This window comes from Rhinolophus hipposideros (genome assembly GCF_964194185.1).
Source record: "Rhinolophus hipposideros genome assembly, chromosome: 9".
NCBI lineage: Eukaryota > Metazoa > Chordata > Mammalia > Chiroptera > Rhinolophidae > Rhinolophus > Rhinolophus hipposideros.
Window position 1 is genome coordinate 74,603,213 of NC_138055.1, and position 20,401 is coordinate 74,623,613.

The 20,401-nt window shown below is 33.9% G+C and overlaps 1 protein-coding gene across 1 annotated transcript in view; it reads left to right on the plus strand.

Moving 5' to 3' along the window:
• Positions 1 to 20,401, plus strand: part of PTPRQ (protein tyrosine phosphatase receptor type Q) — a 231,921-nt gene that overhangs the window by 64,773 nt on the left and 146,747 nt on the right. Inside the window, exons 20-22 of the mRNA XM_081058782.1 lie at positions 9,816 to 9,998; positions 10,366 to 10,467; positions 14,049 to 14,169. Of these exons, the coding sequence (XP_080914908.1) occupies positions 9,816 to 9,998; positions 10,366 to 10,467; positions 14,049 to 14,169 (406 nt within the window). The remainder of the gene's footprint in view (positions 1 to 9,815; positions 9,999 to 10,365; positions 10,468 to 14,048; positions 14,170 to 20,401) is intronic.

Sequence of the window (20,401 nt, forward strand, 5' to 3'; positions counted from 1 at the left end):
GAGATCGTTGGGTGAGTGGGGAGGGGATATTCTATGTAAAGGAAATAACGCAAGAACGAGTTACCTGGGTTTCAGTTTCAGCGATGCAAGAGCAAACAGCCCAAGGCAAGACATTTTACATAATGATCTTAGTTTATTGTTTATATTATGTTTCTAATTGTATATTAGAACATCTCTTAGGCCAACTATATGCTGAGAATTAAGAACTAAACTTACAGTTACTTTTGACCCCTACATTTAAAAAAAAAAATGTTTGTTGGCTAGCTACTGGCTGAACCATATGGAATTGCTATTCCTATAGGTGATAATGGCCATGTATCAGAAACTTCCTATGGCTCAGCCAGATCCCACATGCGAGGGTCCATCGCTGACCTTGAGGATCTAGGAATCTAGTAAAGCAGCTTGCCCTTGAGCAAAGTATCGTCTTAGGACTCGTCACAGAAATTAATAAAATCAGATGACACAAAAGTGCCCATAGAGAAAGGCATTGGTTGTAATTTCAGGAATGAGAGAGTGATGAAATGAGCATTTTCTATCGAGTTGCCCCTTAAAGTGAAAGTTAATTGATATTAAACTATATAGTGTCATGTTTCATTGCTTTTATAGATATTGTACTCAAATAATTATTTTTGTGAAAAATATCTGCTCTTTACCTGACCTAGTTGTATTTTATAATGGGTCAAGGAAAGAAACAAGCATATTTTAAGTATCTGCAATGTGCCATCGACTGTGCTACCGGCTTTTACAAAAATTGCCTTTTGAATTCTAGAATAAAGCATTCAGGTGTTATTATCTTCATTTCCTAATGAAACCTGAAATCTGAGAGGTTCATCCTTTCAACAAATATTTACAATATGTCGAGCCCTACTGGGAATATAGCATATTGTAGAAGAAAATGAATTTCCACCTGTCTAAAGTTAGTATTAATTGGTGGGTGTTTAATTGCTTAAGGTCATCCAGTTGGTAAGTGAGGAAGCTGGAACTGGAATCCAAGACCATCTGACTGTAATGCATACTTCCTTTTAAAATATAGGCTTTTCTGGAAACCATCAATAAAGGTGGTAAATTATAAAATATATCTAGGATCTTTCTGTTCATTGTTTCAGTGATATTTTTCTGGGTTGGGCTCTGCACAGCATGATCAAGGAGAGTAAGAACTTTCAAAGATCCTATTGTGATATCAAATAATCACTGTATTCATTAATGCTTATCAAATGTTTCACTACTTAAGTGGTCACAGCATCAAGAACCCTTAATCTTAATGGCTATCTACAAAACAATCTTTTGTCTGCTAATGATTGCATACATGCAATAATTAATATTAAAAAAGTAAATTTGAGTTTTATTTCATTATTTGTTGTATGAGCTTAATTCTAAGGTGGAGATAATAAACCTTTGGTGCATTTAAGAATTTAACTTGAAATATAATTTAAAGTGAGAAGTTTAGTTTTGGAAGGTGTTTTATTTTGTAGATGAGACCTAGGAATAGTTGAATAAAATGACTCAAAAATCATAGTAGATGAGAAATAACATGGGGACTTGAAAGTAAGTTTCCTGACCATTCACGACTCCTGAGCTAGTGAAAGAAAAAAAAAGGAGGCGTGGGGAAACAACTTATGCCAGGGTTCACTAGCTCACACATTTGGGAGAGTATAATTGGGTCATGTTTACACTAGACACTTCAGAAGCGAAAGAGACCTAATAATAGGTCGTAGGGTTCAATGTTCATATTCCTAATTTCCAGCTCTCTGTCCTAAATTAGGTCTCAAGGTCTGTGCTTTCTCCATCTCGATAGACATGGTGTGCAATGGAATCTACATAAGCGACTTTTCCTAGATCACATTTGCTACTGTTGAGCCACCAATTTAGCTCTTTTTTTTTTTTTTTTGGGAAAAGAGGAAGCTAGAATTTTAAGTAGAGTATCAAGGTGTTACTTGAAGCAGGATGTGATCAAGAACAACTATCTGTTCCCAGGGCTCAATATTATTAAATACAGGAAATTCATCTTCTATTCTTATATGAAAAGCAAGAGCCCACTCTTCAATATGTTTCATGATAAATCGATAATTGTGCTAACTCAGTACTGTGTTAATGCTGCTGGTTACAAATAGGAGTAAATTATTTGTTCAAATGTTTTATTTTGATTGGGGAATAAAAGTTTACTGTACTCTTGTGTTCAAGAAGGAAAGTTCAATACAGGAGTGATCTTGTGTGTGTGTGTGTGTGTGTGTGTGTGTGTGTGTGTGTGTTTGCTTTAGGTATCGAATGTGCAGTTAGCAAATAAATTTAAGATTAGTTTATATTTTCTCATACGTAGGGTATAATAATCACATAAAAACTTTAAGTTCTCATACAAATTACCCTTTGGTGATCTATATATATTCTTTTACCCTTTTAAGACATAATTTTCTTTACAGTAAGCCTTTAACAAAATGCCTTTAATATGTCTGATTTGGGGGAACAACCACTAGCAGACAGTAACTTTGATGTTAACCAAAATTTTGTGTAGGACTATAAATTTATATTAATTAATAGCATTTCTTAATTTATCTACATAACATTAAAACTATGTATGCCAAACAACAACCTTTTGGCATACTCATGGTAACTTTCTATATCCTATTTTAGTGTCATTATGAATGAAATTATTTTTTTTTAGTTTTTACATAGATTCAGCTTATTCCAAATAACTATAATAATTACTATTTATTCCCTCTTGAATTATCTACTTTACAATACTTCTACAATTGGAAACACTATGCTATTTTAGAAAACTCTAAGTGCATAATCACTTTCCAAAATCAGTTAGTTATCAAGTTGGTCTTGCTTTATTTTCCCTGAAGACCCAGCACTGGCTATCCCCTAAGGATAAATGAAATAAAAATGCAAAATGGGTCAGGGATGCATTTATATCCTGACTACTGGTGATAGGCAGACAACTCCATAGGGGCAATTTCGAAAATACCAATGAGAATTTTTCAAAATTAGAAGTTAAACTGTGTTATAAAATTCAAGCATAGCATCACCAATTCCTTTTTGCCTTACAACTAAAGAGATATTCAATTCAATGTCGCTTATTTTCCTTAGCTGTGAGTTTCTCTCTTGTTTTTAATATATTCTATATCGTGTTGAACATAGTTATTCATTCACTGAACAGATTTTTATGGATTCCATATCAGGTACTACCATTCCTAGTAGGCACTGTGGCTACAACAGTAAATAAGAGAAAATTCCTACTTCTGGGAACTTAAAATTCTAGAAGGCCCACAGAGGATAAGCCAGTACACGAATAATATATATATACGACATTTAGTAGTGGTAAATTCTATGAAGAAAAATATATGAGGGAAATATATGAGGGAAAGAAGAGAGTTATAACTAGTGAGCAGCTGTTTGAGATAGAGGACTGAGAAAAGGCTTCTCTTAGGGCATTTATATATGTCCAGGGATATTAAAATATATCCCTGGGATTAAAAATATATCCCTGGGATTAAATTAGATGAGGATAAGGAAAAAAGTGTTTCAGAAAGAGGAATGGCAATTGCCAAGTTCCTGAAGTGAGAAGACATTTTACTTAGTTGAGGAAAAACAGAGTGTTTCTGTCATGCAAGCAGTGTTTTTTATGGGGAGTGAATTAGATGAGAAGAGTCAGATAGAGGTGGACCGTGCAGATCTTTGGGTGCCCATGTAAGAAGTTTGGAGTTTAATTTTAATGAGAAGCTATTAGAGAATTATGAGACAAGGACATGGTATGATTTGCAGTTTTAGAAGACTGCTGCTGAATATGTTAGGTTTGGGAGTAAAGAGATAAATCAAGGTTAACTACTAGGATTTTGGTCTGAGTAGCTGGGTGAATATACGGTGCCATTTACTGAGATGGGGAAGCTGGGGAAGAGATCAGTTTGGAGGAATTCAGGAGTTTTGTTTTGAACATGTTTGAAATGTCCAAGTGCCTGTCGTGAAGGCAGTTGGTTACATGTTTGAAAGTCAAGGAAAGGATCCAGTGTTGAATGCATAATTTGGAGGCATTGCCATATCTCTGATGTTTAAAATCAAGGGATGAGATGAAGTCACATCAAGGTGAGTGTAATAGAGATGAAAAGAAGCATAAAAAATATGTTCTGGGGCAATATGACCTTGGGAAGTCAAGGAGGAGCCAGTCAAGTACTAAGCAGAGATGGACAGTGAGGTAGGAAGAAAATCAAGAGAAGATCATGTTTTGGAAGGCAAGTGAATAAAGATTTTTCAAGTAGAAAGAATTTATTTCCTATGTCAAATGTTGCTGAGAATGAAGTAAGATGGGGGAGTACAATTGATTCATAGTTTGCTATGATGGAGGTCTTTGATAACTTCACAACAGTAGGTTTCATGGAAAAAAATATGGGGGGAAAATTCCTAACTGAAGTGAAGTAAGAAAGGGCGAGAGGTAAGAAAATGGAGAAAATGAGTAAAGGCAAATTTTGAGGAATTTTGATATAAAGTGGAGAATCGAATAGAGCAATGGTTGAAAGGGCAAGTAGAATCAAGAGTCCTTTTTATTGTACTCTGATGGATACAATGTGTGTGTGCTCACATGTTTACAATGATAGAAATAATTCAATAAAGAAAGAAAACTAATAATCTAGCAGAGAGGGAATAGCTTTGAGTCTAAAGCATTTGACTAGACAGATGGAATGGAATCCAGGACAGAAGTGGAGGGCTAGGTCTTAGAAAGGAGTAAGGAGAGAAAGCAATTGAAGGAAAATTGGTGGTAAGAAGATAATGTCGTTCTCTTCTGAATGTTTTTATTTTTTTCAGTGAGATGACAAGCAAGTTTATCAGCTTTGAGTGAGGAGAGGGAAGATATTGGATGTGTGTTGACAGAAAAGATGATGAAAATATACACAGCAGAGTGGGAGACTAAATTAACTAAACGATGTATAAGCTGCCCAGCAGTGGAAAAAATTCATCTGAGATTTGAGGTTATAAATTTAAATGAGGCTAGTCAGCACAGAGTGGTGTTTTATTCATACATTTTCAGCTGTTACATTACTGATGTGGAGCCAGCCCTGACTTTGGTTTAAGCCAAATTGGAGTTTTTCCAGGAAAGTAAGGTAGGAACAAAAAAAGACTTAATGGAGATTGCTAGGGATTTTAGTGACAGACTATGAACTCTGACCTGAGTAAGTAGGGAGATGAGGATGTAAGGTAGGTGATGGATAGTGAAGATTTGATGACTTTAAAATAATTGTTGGATTGGCAGTACAAGAGTCAGTAAGCTGGAAAGATAGGAGGTGGTTGCCAAAGAGAGGACTACTGACAATTACTGGTAATGACAAGGTCTTGGGTGTTGCCATGAAGGCTAGTAGTTAAGGTGAGGTGAAATGGCTAGAGGAAAAGACTATTGGAATTATGGAGATCAAGGAATACATAGAATACATCGGAAATTGAACTGATCATTTGCATCAGTGTCAACATCTCTTAAGAGTGGTAAAGAGAATCAGTCATCCAGGTGATAAAATTTTTTAGATGTTTAGAGAAGTGGCAGAGATTCACTAGATGAGTGTTTTAGGAAAGAAGTTCTATTACGCAGCCATAAAGAAGAAAGAAATCTTACCATTTGCAACAACATGGATGGATCTAGAGAACATTATGTTAAGTGAAATAAGTCAGAAAGAGAAAGACAAATACCATATAATCTCACTTATATGCAGAATCTAAAGAAAAGAATAAGTGAATGAACTAATCAGAAACAGTTTTGGGGACAAAGAGGAAAAACAGAGTTGTTAGATGGGCGGGGGGCAGGGGGTGAGGATAAGGGGGAAAGTGAAGGGATTAGGAAACAGTTGGTAACCACAAAATGGCCTCAGGGTTTTTTTTTTTTTTTTTTTTAGTTGCAATGTTCTTTTTAAAATTTTATTTTATTTTATTTATTTTTTTATAATTTATTAATTAAAGGTGTACAAGACAAGGTAATACTTAGACGTTCATCATTTATATCCCTCACACTGTGAACCCCCCATCCCCCCATCCACTATCCCTCCGACCTTGCACCGAGCCATCACATTATATATATAAAATTATAGTTGGCATTCATTAATGTTTAGCTTCTGGTGTACAATGCCATGATCAGGCATCCACAGTATCCCTGAGGTGGTCTCCCAAATAGGACACATGTCCATCGGGTACCCAACAAAATCTTTACAACATTAATGATTACGTTCCCCAAATTAATTTTCAAAAACCCTGAGGCCATTTGTGGTTACCGACTGTTTCCTAATCCCTTCACCTTTCCCCTTATCCCCCTCTGGGTTTTTGAAAATTAATTTGGGGAACATAATCAATAATGTAAAGATTTTGTAGGACATCCGATGGACACGTGTCCTGTTTGGGAGACCACCTCAGGGATACTGTGGATGCCTGATCATGGCATTGTACACCAGAAGCTAAACATTAATGAATGCCAACTATAATTTTATATATATAATGTGATAGCTCGGTGCGAGGTCAGAGGGATAGTGGATGGGGAGAGGGGGGTCCACAGTGTGAGGAATATAAATGATGAACGTCTAAGTATTACCTTATCTTGTACACCTGAAACTAATAAAAAAAAAAAAGAAGAAAAGATCTGAGTATGACAAAGAAGAGCAATACATAAATCACTGAACTCCAGGGCCTGAGGTGATAGGGAATGTGGAGAAAAATAAATGGCACAGGAGAGCAAAGATATAGTGTTCTCAGCAAGTCCAAGATTTTGCTGAGAGACTGAAGGTTAACAAAGCATTCAGAGTAGTTATTGAGGATTTTTCTCAATTAATGGGTTGGCTTAGGAAAATATTAGAAAAGATTTTAGCTGGCTGGGTTATATTGCTATATATTGCTACATCAAACTATGGACTGATTTAAAATCCTTCTCAAAGTTTTGGAACTATCAGCATTCCTATGTCAGTTTTTCCTATTAAGTCTGCCTTAGATGCAATGCACTTTATAGCAGGTAACGGTTGCGGGGCAGGAGCAGGGTAGCTACACTTTCAAGACTTCTGAATTTTATATCTCTAGTCTACCAAAATTTTTAGTAGCAGTTTTTATGTCCATTGTATTTAGAAAACTAATGAGAAAAGGTCCAGGTTTTTTCCTTTGAAAGGAAATAACCTAATAGCAAGATTCTATAATGGCAATAATATTTACATATTGAATTTATGTTGTTTAATCCCCAAATTATCTCTTACTGTGATTGTTCTATGCAGGCAAATTTTTAAACCATTATCTTTTCAACTGTGGTCTTTATCTCCAGTAAATATTCCTCTGCCTAAAGTGCATTATTTACAATTTCATTTATTGAGGTTGTATTGATGGCATTCTCTCTGTTTTTGATTGTCTGAATGTTTTTATTTTGCTCTTACTAATTTTTCTGGGTATAGAATTGCAGTTATTTTTCAATTAGTATGAATTGTCAATCTAATTGCCATTCCTATATAGATGATCTTTCTTCTTTTTGGTTCTGTGAAGATCTCTGTTTTGTGTTCCATACACAATGATGTGTATAAATATGATTTTTAAAAATATTTCCTGCTTGGGATTTATTGGAATGCCTTGATCTGAAGTTTGATATCTTTCAACAGTTTTGAAAAGTCTTAGCCATTATTCGTTCAAATGTTACTTCTTTCTTATTCTGTTATCTCAGACACCCTCTGTGTCTAACTGCAAGTTATATTTTTGATATTTTCTTTCTCTGAGCTATATTCTTGATAATTTCTTCATTACTATCATCCTTTTTACTAAATTTCTCTCTATCTTTATCTAATCTGATTTTTTTTATACATTGAGAGAATTTTAGTTTCAATTATTTTGTTTTTCTGTTCTAGAAGGCTTATCAGGGTCTCTTTCAAACCTGCTTGGTTATTTATATTATTATTATCTAAAGAACTCTTTGTTCTTTTTTTGAATATGTTTTATTTCTTGAAATATATCAAACATTCATATTTTATTCTGTAATAAATTCAATAGCTGAAGTCTTTTGAAGAAGTCTGTGTATGCATGGGTGTGTGTGAGTGTGTGTGTGTGTGTGTGTGTGTGTGTGTGTGTGTGTGTGTGTTATTTTATTCCTTTTTCTTGGCTAGCTTTAACTATTCATGCCTGATTTGCTTGGGTGTTTAGTGATTTCATCAGTGAGCTCACATTCCTTGAAACTTTATCTGTGGGAAATTTATGTGTCCTAAGTTGAAGCTGAGTTCCTCCAGAAAAGATTTCTGTTCTGCTAGTTGCTTTTGAATAATAACAACTCAGTATTACATATTTATTTTAATTTAAATTATGAAAGTAGAGGTTTTTTCAGGCTGTATAGGCAGCATGAGTTTGGGCCACATAGGTTTATGGGGACAGTCTTGCAGGTCCAAAACTGCATAATTTTTCTTTCTTTTCACCTCTTTCTCTGAAAGAGTAGCAAGAAAAAAAATGTTTCTCTTCTGTCCTCTTTCGCCTGATGGGTTTACTTCTCACTCCCTATTTCCTGAGAGTGAATTAACCACATTGCTCTAGTTTAGGAGTTACCACGCCCATTTTAATTTTATGGCACTCTGCAGAAGAATTCCAGGTGAACACCCTAGAATAGTCCAATATAATGGCCTTAGTTGAAATAGCATTATTTGGGATTCCAGCTCTTTATGCTGGGGATATCCCTTACCCTTCTATTGGTCCAAGGCTTTCTCTGGAATTCCTTCCACACAACAACTATTAATACAGAATCTCCAAGGCAAAGATGGATTTGGTACCAACTTCTATCTCAGGATGCCTGTTTTTACTTTTTTGTTATTGATGTTTGTTTGTTTGTTTTGTTTTTTGGCCACCATAGATTTCTAACTTTCTTGTCAACTCTGAAATTCCTTAAAAGAATAAAAACAATTGTTTTAATTTTATGCAGTGTTTTATTTTAAATAAGATGTCATTCAGTTTAGGGTATCTATTCCAATATGTTGTCAGAATTCGAATCCAACATGTAGTATTAATGTTTGAATATATGTAGAGAACCATTTATGACCACTGCTTTCAATACAATAAGAACATTAATAGATATAGAAAACTAGTGTTTTATTTAATGATATCCTGTTTCTTTAGGAGACTGTTTTGCTACCAGGTCATAATATGCAGCATTATATCTAGGAAAGATTCCTTACCTTGTCATAGATCATGTAGACTAAAACAAATGATAAACCATATATATACATATATACATACATATACCTATATGTATACATTATATATATATATAATTAATGAAAGATAATCTTTCATTATATATAATATACATTATATATATAATTAATGAAAGACAGAATAGATTTTTAACTGTTTTTCAATCCTCTTTTATTTCTGCGTTTTTCAGTAGAAAACAGCTTAATATGGTTACATGTATTTTAGTAAAAAATCATCCTATAAGCATTATTTTGTAAAATCATAGTATGAATTTTTTCGAGATTTTTCTTATGCAGTTGTAAATATATAATCTATCTACACCTTACTCCATATAGGATATTTATTATAATCACACACTAGGAGACAAGCAGGTAAGTAGGTAGGTAGATAGATAGATAGATAGATAGATAGATAGATAGGTAGGTAGCTAGGTAGGTAGGTAGGTAGGTAGGTAGGTAGGTCGGTAGATAGATAGATAGATAGATAGATAGATAGATAGATAGATAGATAGATGTAGATATACATATTGCTATATCTCCATCCTAGTGCACTTGGGTGAGAACTTCAGCAGAATAGCAGAATAGATTTTTAGAATGGAATTGTTTTATGAATTTATTTTATTTTTATTTTTATTTTTATTTTAGTGCCTGATAGTGCACCAGAAAATATTACTTACAAAAATATTTCCTCTGGAGAGATTGAACTGTCATTCCTTCCTCCAAGTAGTCCTAATGGAATCATACAAAAATATACAATTTATCTCAAGAGAAGTAATGGAAATGAGGAAAGAACTATAGATACAACCTCTTTGACCCAGAGCGTTAAAGGTAAAAAAAAATATACATATAAAATGTTGGATATTTACATTTATGTTGATAGAGTGGCCACAAATATTAGCTTGTTGTTCTATTATAAATAATAAGTGCAATTAATTTTATACAGGGTATTACAATTCTGGAGTTTTGGTTAAATAAGTTAGGAGTGTATTGCAAATCATATGAAAGAATACTCTAGGTCAATCCCTGTCCACATATCCTATATCATTTTGTCTTCATAATAGGAGTTATTATTCCAATGAACTACACTTTCATTTAATTTTCACTTTGGAAGATTGTTAAGAGACATTTCATCATTTGTGCATATTTTTAAAGCATATTTTGTAAGTCTCAGCTTATCTGTTTTATTTTTATTTAGGACTAAAGAAATATACCCAATATACGATTGAGGTATCTGCTAGTACACGCAAAGGTGAAGGAGTTCGGAGTGCACCCATCAATGTACTGACTGAAGAAGATGGTAAATATAGTAGTAGATAGTGATATATCTTGAATCTATCACATTTCAAAAAACATGAATATAGAATGAAGATATGTAAAAAAATCCCCTGTCCTTGGATATCAGTTGCACGCCATGCCAGCATTATACAGATGCTTCATTATCAAGCTATCATAGTCTGATTTACATACAATGAAATCAAGTTTTTTTTTAATTGTGAAGTCATACGTGCACTGTAAAAAAAAATCACTAATATTTATTTCATGGGAATTTTTAAGGTTAAATTTTGGTTTGAACATCAACTACTATATAGTTATAAGTGTATTCTTTCAACTATTCATAAGAATAGATATTTACATAAATTTTGTAGTATATTCTGTCAGCATTTTTTAAATCATATTAGAATTGGCTTCCTAAAGAGGTCAGTGTATTTTCGAGGTTTGTTGCATAATTGGCAAGGTGATATTTCTGAATGTTAATAGCCCTCATATTGAATATTTAGACATACCTTTTCCTAATCTGAGTAAAATCAACTTTCCCACTGAGACTGCTTTACACTGGTACCTCACCAAGTTAAAGGCATATAGTCTGCTAAGAAAAGTATTTCTGAGGAATATACTTGGGATTTGCATTTTATGTTTTATTTTATTTATTTATTTATTTATTTATTGATTGATTGATTATATTTTATTTATTGTGTGTGTTGAGACTGTTTTTTCTGCAAAAGGAAGCCCTATTGCTATGAGGGGTGGGCCTGGATGTGTCATAAGCATTTATAGGATGTCTTTTTTCCCTTTTTCTTTCAAGTCTCCCCATCTTCAAGATAGGTTGCATCTTGTGGAAATTCAGATTCTAGTTATTTACTAGGACAAAATGTGCATTGTATACATCTAGAAGAAGGAAGGCTTTTCTCTGCATTGCTCTTATTTTATTCAAAATAATAGTCTTTAAATCTCTCTCCTTTCATTTCATGTCCTTTGTGCTTTCACCTCCACCTAATTACTTCACCAAAGCATGGTGGTAGGGTGCTCTGGGTTGTCCCCGTTTCTAAGTCTCCCCAGGGGTTAATCTTCATCATTGTCTCTACTTACTAGGCTTGTTTTTCCATCAAAACTTACCTGTTCAAATTTTTGTTTTTTAGTTAGATTTTTCTCATTCTCAAAGTGAAAATGTAACTCAACCACTCAATCAATCCTTACTTCCTAAAATAACAATGGTTAAATGCTAAAGAAGAAGATTAGCTTTCCTTTCTATTTTAGATAGTATCTGAGAAAGATTTATTAGATCATTTTAAGCAATGCTTTTCTGGACATAACACCTACTTCTTTATTTCTAATCTAATAAAATTGTTCTGAGAATTTGAGGTCTTATATGAAGGAACTCAGGTTAACAACGAACATGTATTTTGAGCAGGCAGAGCATTTTATCTCTCAAGCTAATAGTTTTAAATTATACTATGCATCTGAATTTTCTGAGCTGTTAAAGATACAGAGCCAAGGTAAATTTTCACCCCAGCCCTTGGCCAAGTCATGGATATAATTGCTAAGAAACAGGGTGAAGAACAGTACCCCCTTATCAAAAAATGACAGCAAATGGAAGATAAAGTCCTGAAGATATCTGCCTTAATGGGTATTAGGAGCTCCTTGCCTGCATAGAGCTTGAAGTTCAGTAGAAGAGATCTAAATTTAACAAATGTGTGGACAAATAATTTTTATAATTCTAAATACTGGTATAAGTATTTCCCAACATTATGCACCAGGACAAAAAAGGGACTTTAGCTATTCTGAGGCCTCCAAGAAAGTATAGCTGAGAAAGTTATGTCCAAGTTATAACCTGAAGGAAGATAAGTAAAAAGAGAGTGTGAGAGATTGGGAAGATCCTGACAGGCAGACAGAGCAAAGAGCCTGTGAAGACCCATCTCATTTGTCCTCGTATTCTCTGTCATGATGAATTGGATAGAGCAAAAGATATTGCATTTATTCATTATAATTTTTCTAACTTTATTTTTTATGTTGTATTTTAGAATACAAATGCTAAAATGATTAAAACTTAATTTGCTATAGTAGATATGCAGTATTTTGTTTAGATAGGCACTTTAATTACATTTATTAATCAATAAAAAGTTTTACATAGAAAATACCCAAGGATATACTGAAGATTAAATATGAAACCCCAAGAATTACCTGATATTCCACATTTTAAAGCATATTATAGAATAGTAATGCTTAGATACAACGTTTTATGTTCTAAATTGGTGCTATTTTTGACTGAAATCCTTTTTTCCAATAATAAACAAAAGTTAAGTTTTACAAAGATATCAGGGGAAATATCGTAGACTTTTGTTTTGACAAATGAGTTCTCAGTTAGAGGTAATGTGCATCTTGGGAAACAGACATCTCCAAATGATATATGGATTCTTGTGATAATCACTATTTGATAGCATTTTTATTGTAGTGCCAGTGAGAATACCAAATGAAAACATAAATACAGCTGTCACTATTATTCCTTAGAACTCATAAACCTTTTCTCTGCTCAATAAACATTTTTAAAGAAAATTGGTATTACCAAATTAATGAAAATGCACACACACATATACATGCACAATTATAACTGAACTTATTCAGAAAATTTTAAAAATTGAGATAATTTAGATAGCATTTTTTCCAAATTATTGGAAAAAGTGATCTGTACTTGTACTAATCTATAAATTAACATTGAAGATCTAGACAAATTCTCAGAATTTCTATTAGCTTCATGTGAGTTCACTTTCCATGTATAATTATAATAATTATCCAAGTTTTAGTAATTTATACCCTTTTATATGCAAAAAGTTATATATTAATATTCTAGGATATTACTGTGCTGTTACACAGCAGTTGAGAAATGCCATTCTAAATGTTTAATGTAAATGGAAATATAAACTTAGCTAACTAGTTTACAGTAATTTTTTTTTAGTGCTTACACAATGCAGAATGGCTAAAGTATTTGAATCCTTACACTCTTATAGCAGAACTAATCGACCCCAAACTGTATTTTCCTGTTTATGTGCTACATTATTGCTTCCTTTGGAAACCACTCAATTTCAAAACAGATTTTGATATTATTTTACATTTTATTGACACAACTGCAATTGAGGATGTTTTCATTTGTGAGGTCAGTCATTTTAACTGCTTCTCAATGCTATGCTTATCACTTTCCCACTTGGATGTGTGATTCTTTTCCCATCTATTTTTATTTTGGGGGAGTTCTTTAACTGTATATTATATTTATTCACTCCATAGTTTTATTTTTATTAGAGGGTGATAATTTACCAAGCTGTACTGGAACAGTAGGTGAATCGCTGTGACATACCCCTTGTTCTTTTTTCTCATGAAATATTTTTTTCCATTGAATCACAGAAACAGATGTTCTTACACCACCATGCAAAATCTTCTTTTATCATCTCATTTTGAGAGTAAACAATCGGGTTCCCATGCCCATGGCAAACAGCTCTGTACCTGATTCATTTACCAGAAAATTTATAATAAAAATTTTGCATTTCCATTTTAACCTTCTTCATGTATGTTTAATAAAATGCATTATCCTGTATTCTAACTTTTCAGCTCCTGATTCTCCCCCACAATACTTCTCTGTTAAACAGTTGTCTGGTGTCACGATGAAGTTGTCATGGCAACCACCCCTGGAGCCAAATGGAATTATCCTCTATTACACAGTTTATGTCTGGTAAGAATTTTTTTTTCTGTTTTGGAAATAGTTCTGAGAACAAGTATTAATCTGTAACATAATAGGAATGTAGTTTTTTTTTTTACTTTAGAATGCGATACCACATTAGGAACCTGATTATTAATAGCCTAGTTAATATGCTTTTATTAAGAAACAAGTTTTTCTCATATAGAGATCCAATCATAGTCATTAAAACAAATGTAGTTGTGTAATATGCATAATTATACTGTATTTGTGTTTTGAAAAGTTATGGACTGACCAACTTGTGTGAATACAGTATACAATTTTAAACTCTTCTAGAGTTTTACACAGATATTTTCTAAATTACTGTCTTTTTAAGCAGAATAATTTTAACTAAGTTTTAGATAAAATTTAACTAAATATATATATTTTTCAGTAATCTGTTAAGGTCAGTTTTCCACTGAAATGTAAGTAGTGGATTTCTTTCTTTTTTTTTGTAATCACCTTTACCTGATTACATGTTTATGCTTCAGTTGTGAAAAAGCATGAACTCTTATAATACATTTCATGTCAATTAACAACATGGCTATACTGCTTCATGAAAGCTTAATAAATGAAAATCCTCACTTTGATCTATTGGAAATACTCTTAAAAGGATTCGTCGTTTATGTAACATATTTGCTGGTACATTTTAAATATCTCAACTCAGAAAATACAGTTTACACAATGTTTTATAGGACATGGGCATTTTTTACTTTTTCATTCCTGATTTAGAAGATCCAGCATTGAGAGTCTGTAATATAGTAAAGAAATCTACTCTTTCTCCTAAATTAAGATTTTTCTTTTTCCAATCTCTCTTTAAACTCTGCATATTGCTCTGTAGAACTATATCTCCTATGTTCTTCACTACGTGATTCCTAGTCATTTTGCCTAGTCATGGCGACATTGGGAGTGACATGAGAGATGTGAGTGGGAAGAAGGTAACCATTTCCCTCTGTTACCCTATTCGTTCATATATCCATTTTCATTTCTTCATTCAACAATATTGATAGAGTACCTATATATCTGTGAGGAAAACACACGTAAGACCCCTGACCTCAAGGAGCTGACAGTCTAACAGGATAACTGGATTATATACCCACAAACAAACAAATGAGAGAAAGTCATGGGAAAAAGGGCTACTTTTGATGGGATACTTGGGGAAATACTCAGACACTGAGTTGTGATCTGAGGAGGACAAGGCTTCCTGTCATGGAAAGATTTGTAGGGTGGAATTTTCCTGGAAGAAGGAAGATCAACTGCACAGTCTGTGTGGGCAAGCACAGCTTGCCGTTTGGAAGACCAGAAAGGAGATCAGTGCTGCTGGGGGCAAGAGAGACAGAGGAGAGTCATACTGGGGAGTAGGAGGCAGGCAAAGGTCAGGAGCAAATCTGTAGTGAGGATTTCATTTTAATAATAATGGGAATTATTGGAGAATTTCAAGCACCCTGGATGCTTTGTGGAGAATGAATTGCAGAGGGCAAACATTTTAGCAGGGATACTCGTAGAGATACTATTTTAGTAGTCTGGGCAATAGATAATATTGGCAATAGAAAAGACAAATGGGTAACTTTGAGATACTTTCATGAAGAGTTGTCAGTCCTTGGTGATGGATTGGTTGCAGGGATGCAAAAAGAGATGAATCAGTGATAACTTCTAGATTTTTTAATGAAAAATGATGACTACAAGATTTTGACACAGTTTTACTGAGTTAAAAAAATTGGAAGTGTAATAAGTTAATAAAAGTGAGAATCAAGATTTTTCTGGCTGGGGTTTCCAGCTCTGCACTGTAAGAACGATGTCGTTCCCTATACAGTGATCATACCTCTCTGGGAATGAACTGTTAGAGTCGATAGAAACCACCTACTCTAGGAATTGAGCTCTAATTCTACATTATCTATGTTTACTTCTGAATTTTATAAAGATGGCAGGATTTGTTGATAATAAGTCACGGCACTTATATACATTATGATACCTTTCAAGAATACTAGCAAGGCTAGAATATTATATACTTTCTATGAATTCGGATGTTATATAAAACATGACTTTCTATTTTCTGTAACTGATTCTTTGTGTTTTTTGGCAATATTGGTGTTGGCAGTGAGGGTGCTGATTCAAGGTAACTCATTCATTTTTCATTCTCTCTAGGTTTAGTTCAATTTCTTTTGTGTAAATATTTAATTCGAAGTTCAATTCCCCAAAAGTGCTTTTTCTTTCCTTTTTTGAGGATCATTCCTTTTCTGTGTCACTTCCTCAGATGGATTGTAGGTACAGGGGAAGCCAATGAAAGTGGGCTGAGGGAATTTCAAGTCTGTGATATTGTGGCTCATCTTGCCTGGCTTTTAGGCAATCATTCTGGCCTTGACCTGCAGTCATAGCTTCTATTTCCAGGGTTCTTACTTGCTGTTTTATCCTTGATCCAACCACAGGCTTATTCTAGCACCCTGCATCTCTTTGCATGTCTGTCTGAAACCTCAGATTCCCGGTTGTGTTCTTCGCCCCCATCTGCAGTGTGCAGGATGGAAAGGTGACTTCCACACCCTTCCCTCGCTGTGCATGGTCCACTAGAGGAGCCATAGGTCTTGCTGGACATGATCCCATATTGAAGACAGAGATTTTTCTGAGAGGCTTGCTGTTTTCCTCTCCATCCTGAAAAGAAAGAGTGATCCCTTTACACTGAGATTTCCTTCACAAACCTATCTGGGTGTTTTCACCACTCTACTCTCACCCTAAGACCCTGGGATACTATATAGTGTGACTGCTTTGTCCTTTCCTCTCACTCTTTCTAAACAATGCAAGGCTTTTTTTTGTTTGTTTGTTTCTTGATTGAAGGAAATGTATACTCCTTCCTTTCTACACCATGACTTATAAAACTCTATAGTCTCAACTCATCTAGGAGTAACTCTTGATGTATAAAGACAATGTAGAAAACACTGTTCCCTCAGCAAAACTTGGTTTTATTTTACAGAGAGAGAGAGAGAGAGAGAGAGAGAGAGAGAGAGAGAGAGAGAGAGAGAGAGAGAGAGAGAGAGAGATCTGCTTTAAAATCTACTTTGTTCATTGCCATATCTAGGACAGATAACTACCTGGCTCATAATTGACACAATATTTGTTGAATGGATGAATGAATGAAGAGTATATTTTAAGAGTTAAAAAATTAAGTACTGCCTTTTTCTCTTTGAATTTCTGCCATGAGAGTAATGATACTCTTTCAGAAAATGACTGCATTGCATTAAAGAGTAAGATCACGTAAAGAAAGAACAAAAAGGAAAAATGTGTTAAGTGTTAACATGTTCAAGAATAGTATCTACAACAGACTGAAATATATATTAATGATAATAAAGTATATACAAAGATATTTTAAAATTTCCAGAGAAATCTGCTTTAACTCATTGCATTTTAAATTAGTTTTTCCTTCTAAAGTTTGCTTTGTGAAATAACTTTTATCACCTAGCAATATGATAGAGTAGCATTTTTCCTCGGTTACATTGATAAATTATACTTTTATGTTTTAAAATTATACATGATCCTTATATTTCTAGAGCAATGACCATTAAATAAATGAATTTCTGTTAGAGCACTGCAAGCTTACTCTTCTAATACAACTTTGGATTGAGGTGTTCTAGTAAACTGATATAAAACTTACTTATTTACCTTATAGTTGAATTCAACATGGATTTGTGTAGCAATTTTATTTCTAAATTGTCAGTAAAATTTAACAGTAGTTTTATCCTTTGTTTGTTAAACTTCTGAGTGAATGCCCTATAAGGTTTAGCTAAAAGACTGTGGAATGAAAGTGATACTGAAAATTTTAACTTATGTACAGACCTCGGCTTTGAAATGTTTTTCAGTTTTCTTAGCAGTAATTATGAGAAGCAATTTTAAATCAGACAGTCTGACAAATGTTTATTAAACTCTCTGGGGAAATAGAAACATAAAATGGTTGTAGACTAATTGGAGATAAAATATGTCCATGTGAAAAAATTTAAAATACTGAGCAATATATTAAGAAGTCAAAATAATTTTAATGCAGTTTTTTTGTTAAATGTCACTAGGCAAATAATTTCCTCTGTAATATAAAAGCTTGTCTTTGAAAATGCCCTTCCATATGCTACAAAGGATTCTCAGTCCTGTTTCTTCCATTTTTCTAAATGATTTTTACTCCATTAAAACTACTTAATGGTTTAAGCATACAAGTATGCTATGGATCAATAATCAGAATGGGAAGAGGGCCATTTCAAATTTCCTGAATTTAACTCCCATTTTGGAATGAACGTAGTAAAAGATAGATTCGTAATTCAGGAGAACATCTCAGTGGAAACTTTTTGAAGGCTTGGAGGAAGCATGAATGAATTGCATCAAGAAGATGATAAATACCATTGTAGGCGTGGAATACTGGGGCCAGATTGTGATGATACAAGCACGGACAGAGGGAGTGGTGTAGGAGGGTGCTCTTGATCCTTTAACTTGAGGTTTCTAATGGGATGTTAAAAACTGTGTCTCAGCTCTTTCTTGCCAGTCATTTTTAATGAATGACTTGGATGAACTTGAGTGTTCAGGTCACAAGCAAGCTACCTGTGGACCACTCGTGCTTTGCTGGACCTGCACACTGTTCATCAATTCTGAATATAAGTCTGTTAGCATTTGAAAATGAGTCGATCCCTAGTAAAACTTCAGGTTCCTTTGTTTCTTACAAAAATCAGAATATTTTCGCCATATTCCTTAGGATAGAAAGCAGCTGGTGTTAGATAAAGGCTGTCTTTAGATGGAGGATTTGCCCCGCAGTTTACCACAGTTCCCACCACACCCTGTTTTAAAGCCAGTCTTTTGTCATTTGTTTTGCTTGTCTGGGTCTCAAACATTTAAACCCTCGGTTTTGGGGGTCTCTTCATTTCATTTGTGAAATGCACAAAGCTGGGAGCGATTGTGATTCCCTTGCATTACAGATTTGGGGAACAAAATGTGTTGGAGAGCTACAGGGCTCAAGAGGGATAGTAGAATAGTTACCATTTGGGGATAGAAGTTGTATTTGGTTTCTTCTATATTTTTTTATTTATTTTTCACAAAAATACCATAAACAGAAAATATTATTCTCATTTTAGAGTTGCGGAAAATGAGTCTTAATGAGGTTAAGGCGTAATTTAAGGTTATGTAGCTAGAAGGTGACAGCATCAGAAATCATACCCAGATTTGTCTTATTCCCATACCATGCTTTTCTCACATCGCTAGCAATAAGTGTTATAATTGGTATTTGTTCTGAAATCTCAGCAGTATATTTAAAGACTTTGAGAAGTCTTACTTTGATAAAAGCATTTGTGATCGAGACACATAGTGTAATAATAAATTAAGCTTGTTGCATCGAGTCATATGAGATATTTCTACCGAAAAAAATCACTGGCTCGATATTGGACTGCAGTAGTTGAAGGACTGTATCGATTATGAGAGAATTATTACATTATTTCATGTGTAAACCAATGGGACTACTGATTCCCACAATTTAAATAACATATGGACAATGTAGAGCTTGTTTAGGGAGGGTGGCAGAAATACTCAGGATGGATGTAGATGAGAAATTGTTGAAAGAACAGGAATAGATATTAGTCAAGATTCTTTTAATTTCAAATGACTGTACCCAACCTAAATTGGCTTAATCAAAAATAGGAATTTATTGTCATATGTGGCTGAAAAGTCCAGGCATAACAAACTGGATGTAAGAGCTCAAATAATTTCATTAGATGTGTTTAACAGCGAGAAATTTGGTGTGGACAACAGAAAGATGGTCGTGTGTCTTGAGTATACTGGAACAGGAGGAAATACATTCATAGAAATGAACAGGGATGGATGTATCATCAGGTTAGATTGTCCACCTGGAGCAAAATATCAAATGATGTATAATAGATAGAATTAAGACCATGACCTTTTGAAGGGTCTCAAACGTTGTGTGAAAAACCATTCATGTTCATATTTACGGAAATTAATACCAAAACCACATGGGAAAATTTATGTGTTTCCCATGTGGTTTTGGTATTCATGACTCTCACAGGCAATTGCTGCCTGGCATGGTCTTGATGTGAAAGAGATGAGCAAAGGAATTGGTTACGCAGAGCAAAGAAACTGTTGTTATTCTCTAGAATTTCCTTTATGGCCTGTTTTTCAAAGAAAAAAAATGAATTAACTAGGAAATAGCTTCATGTTAAAGACTCCATTAATCTCCACCCAAGACATCGTCTTG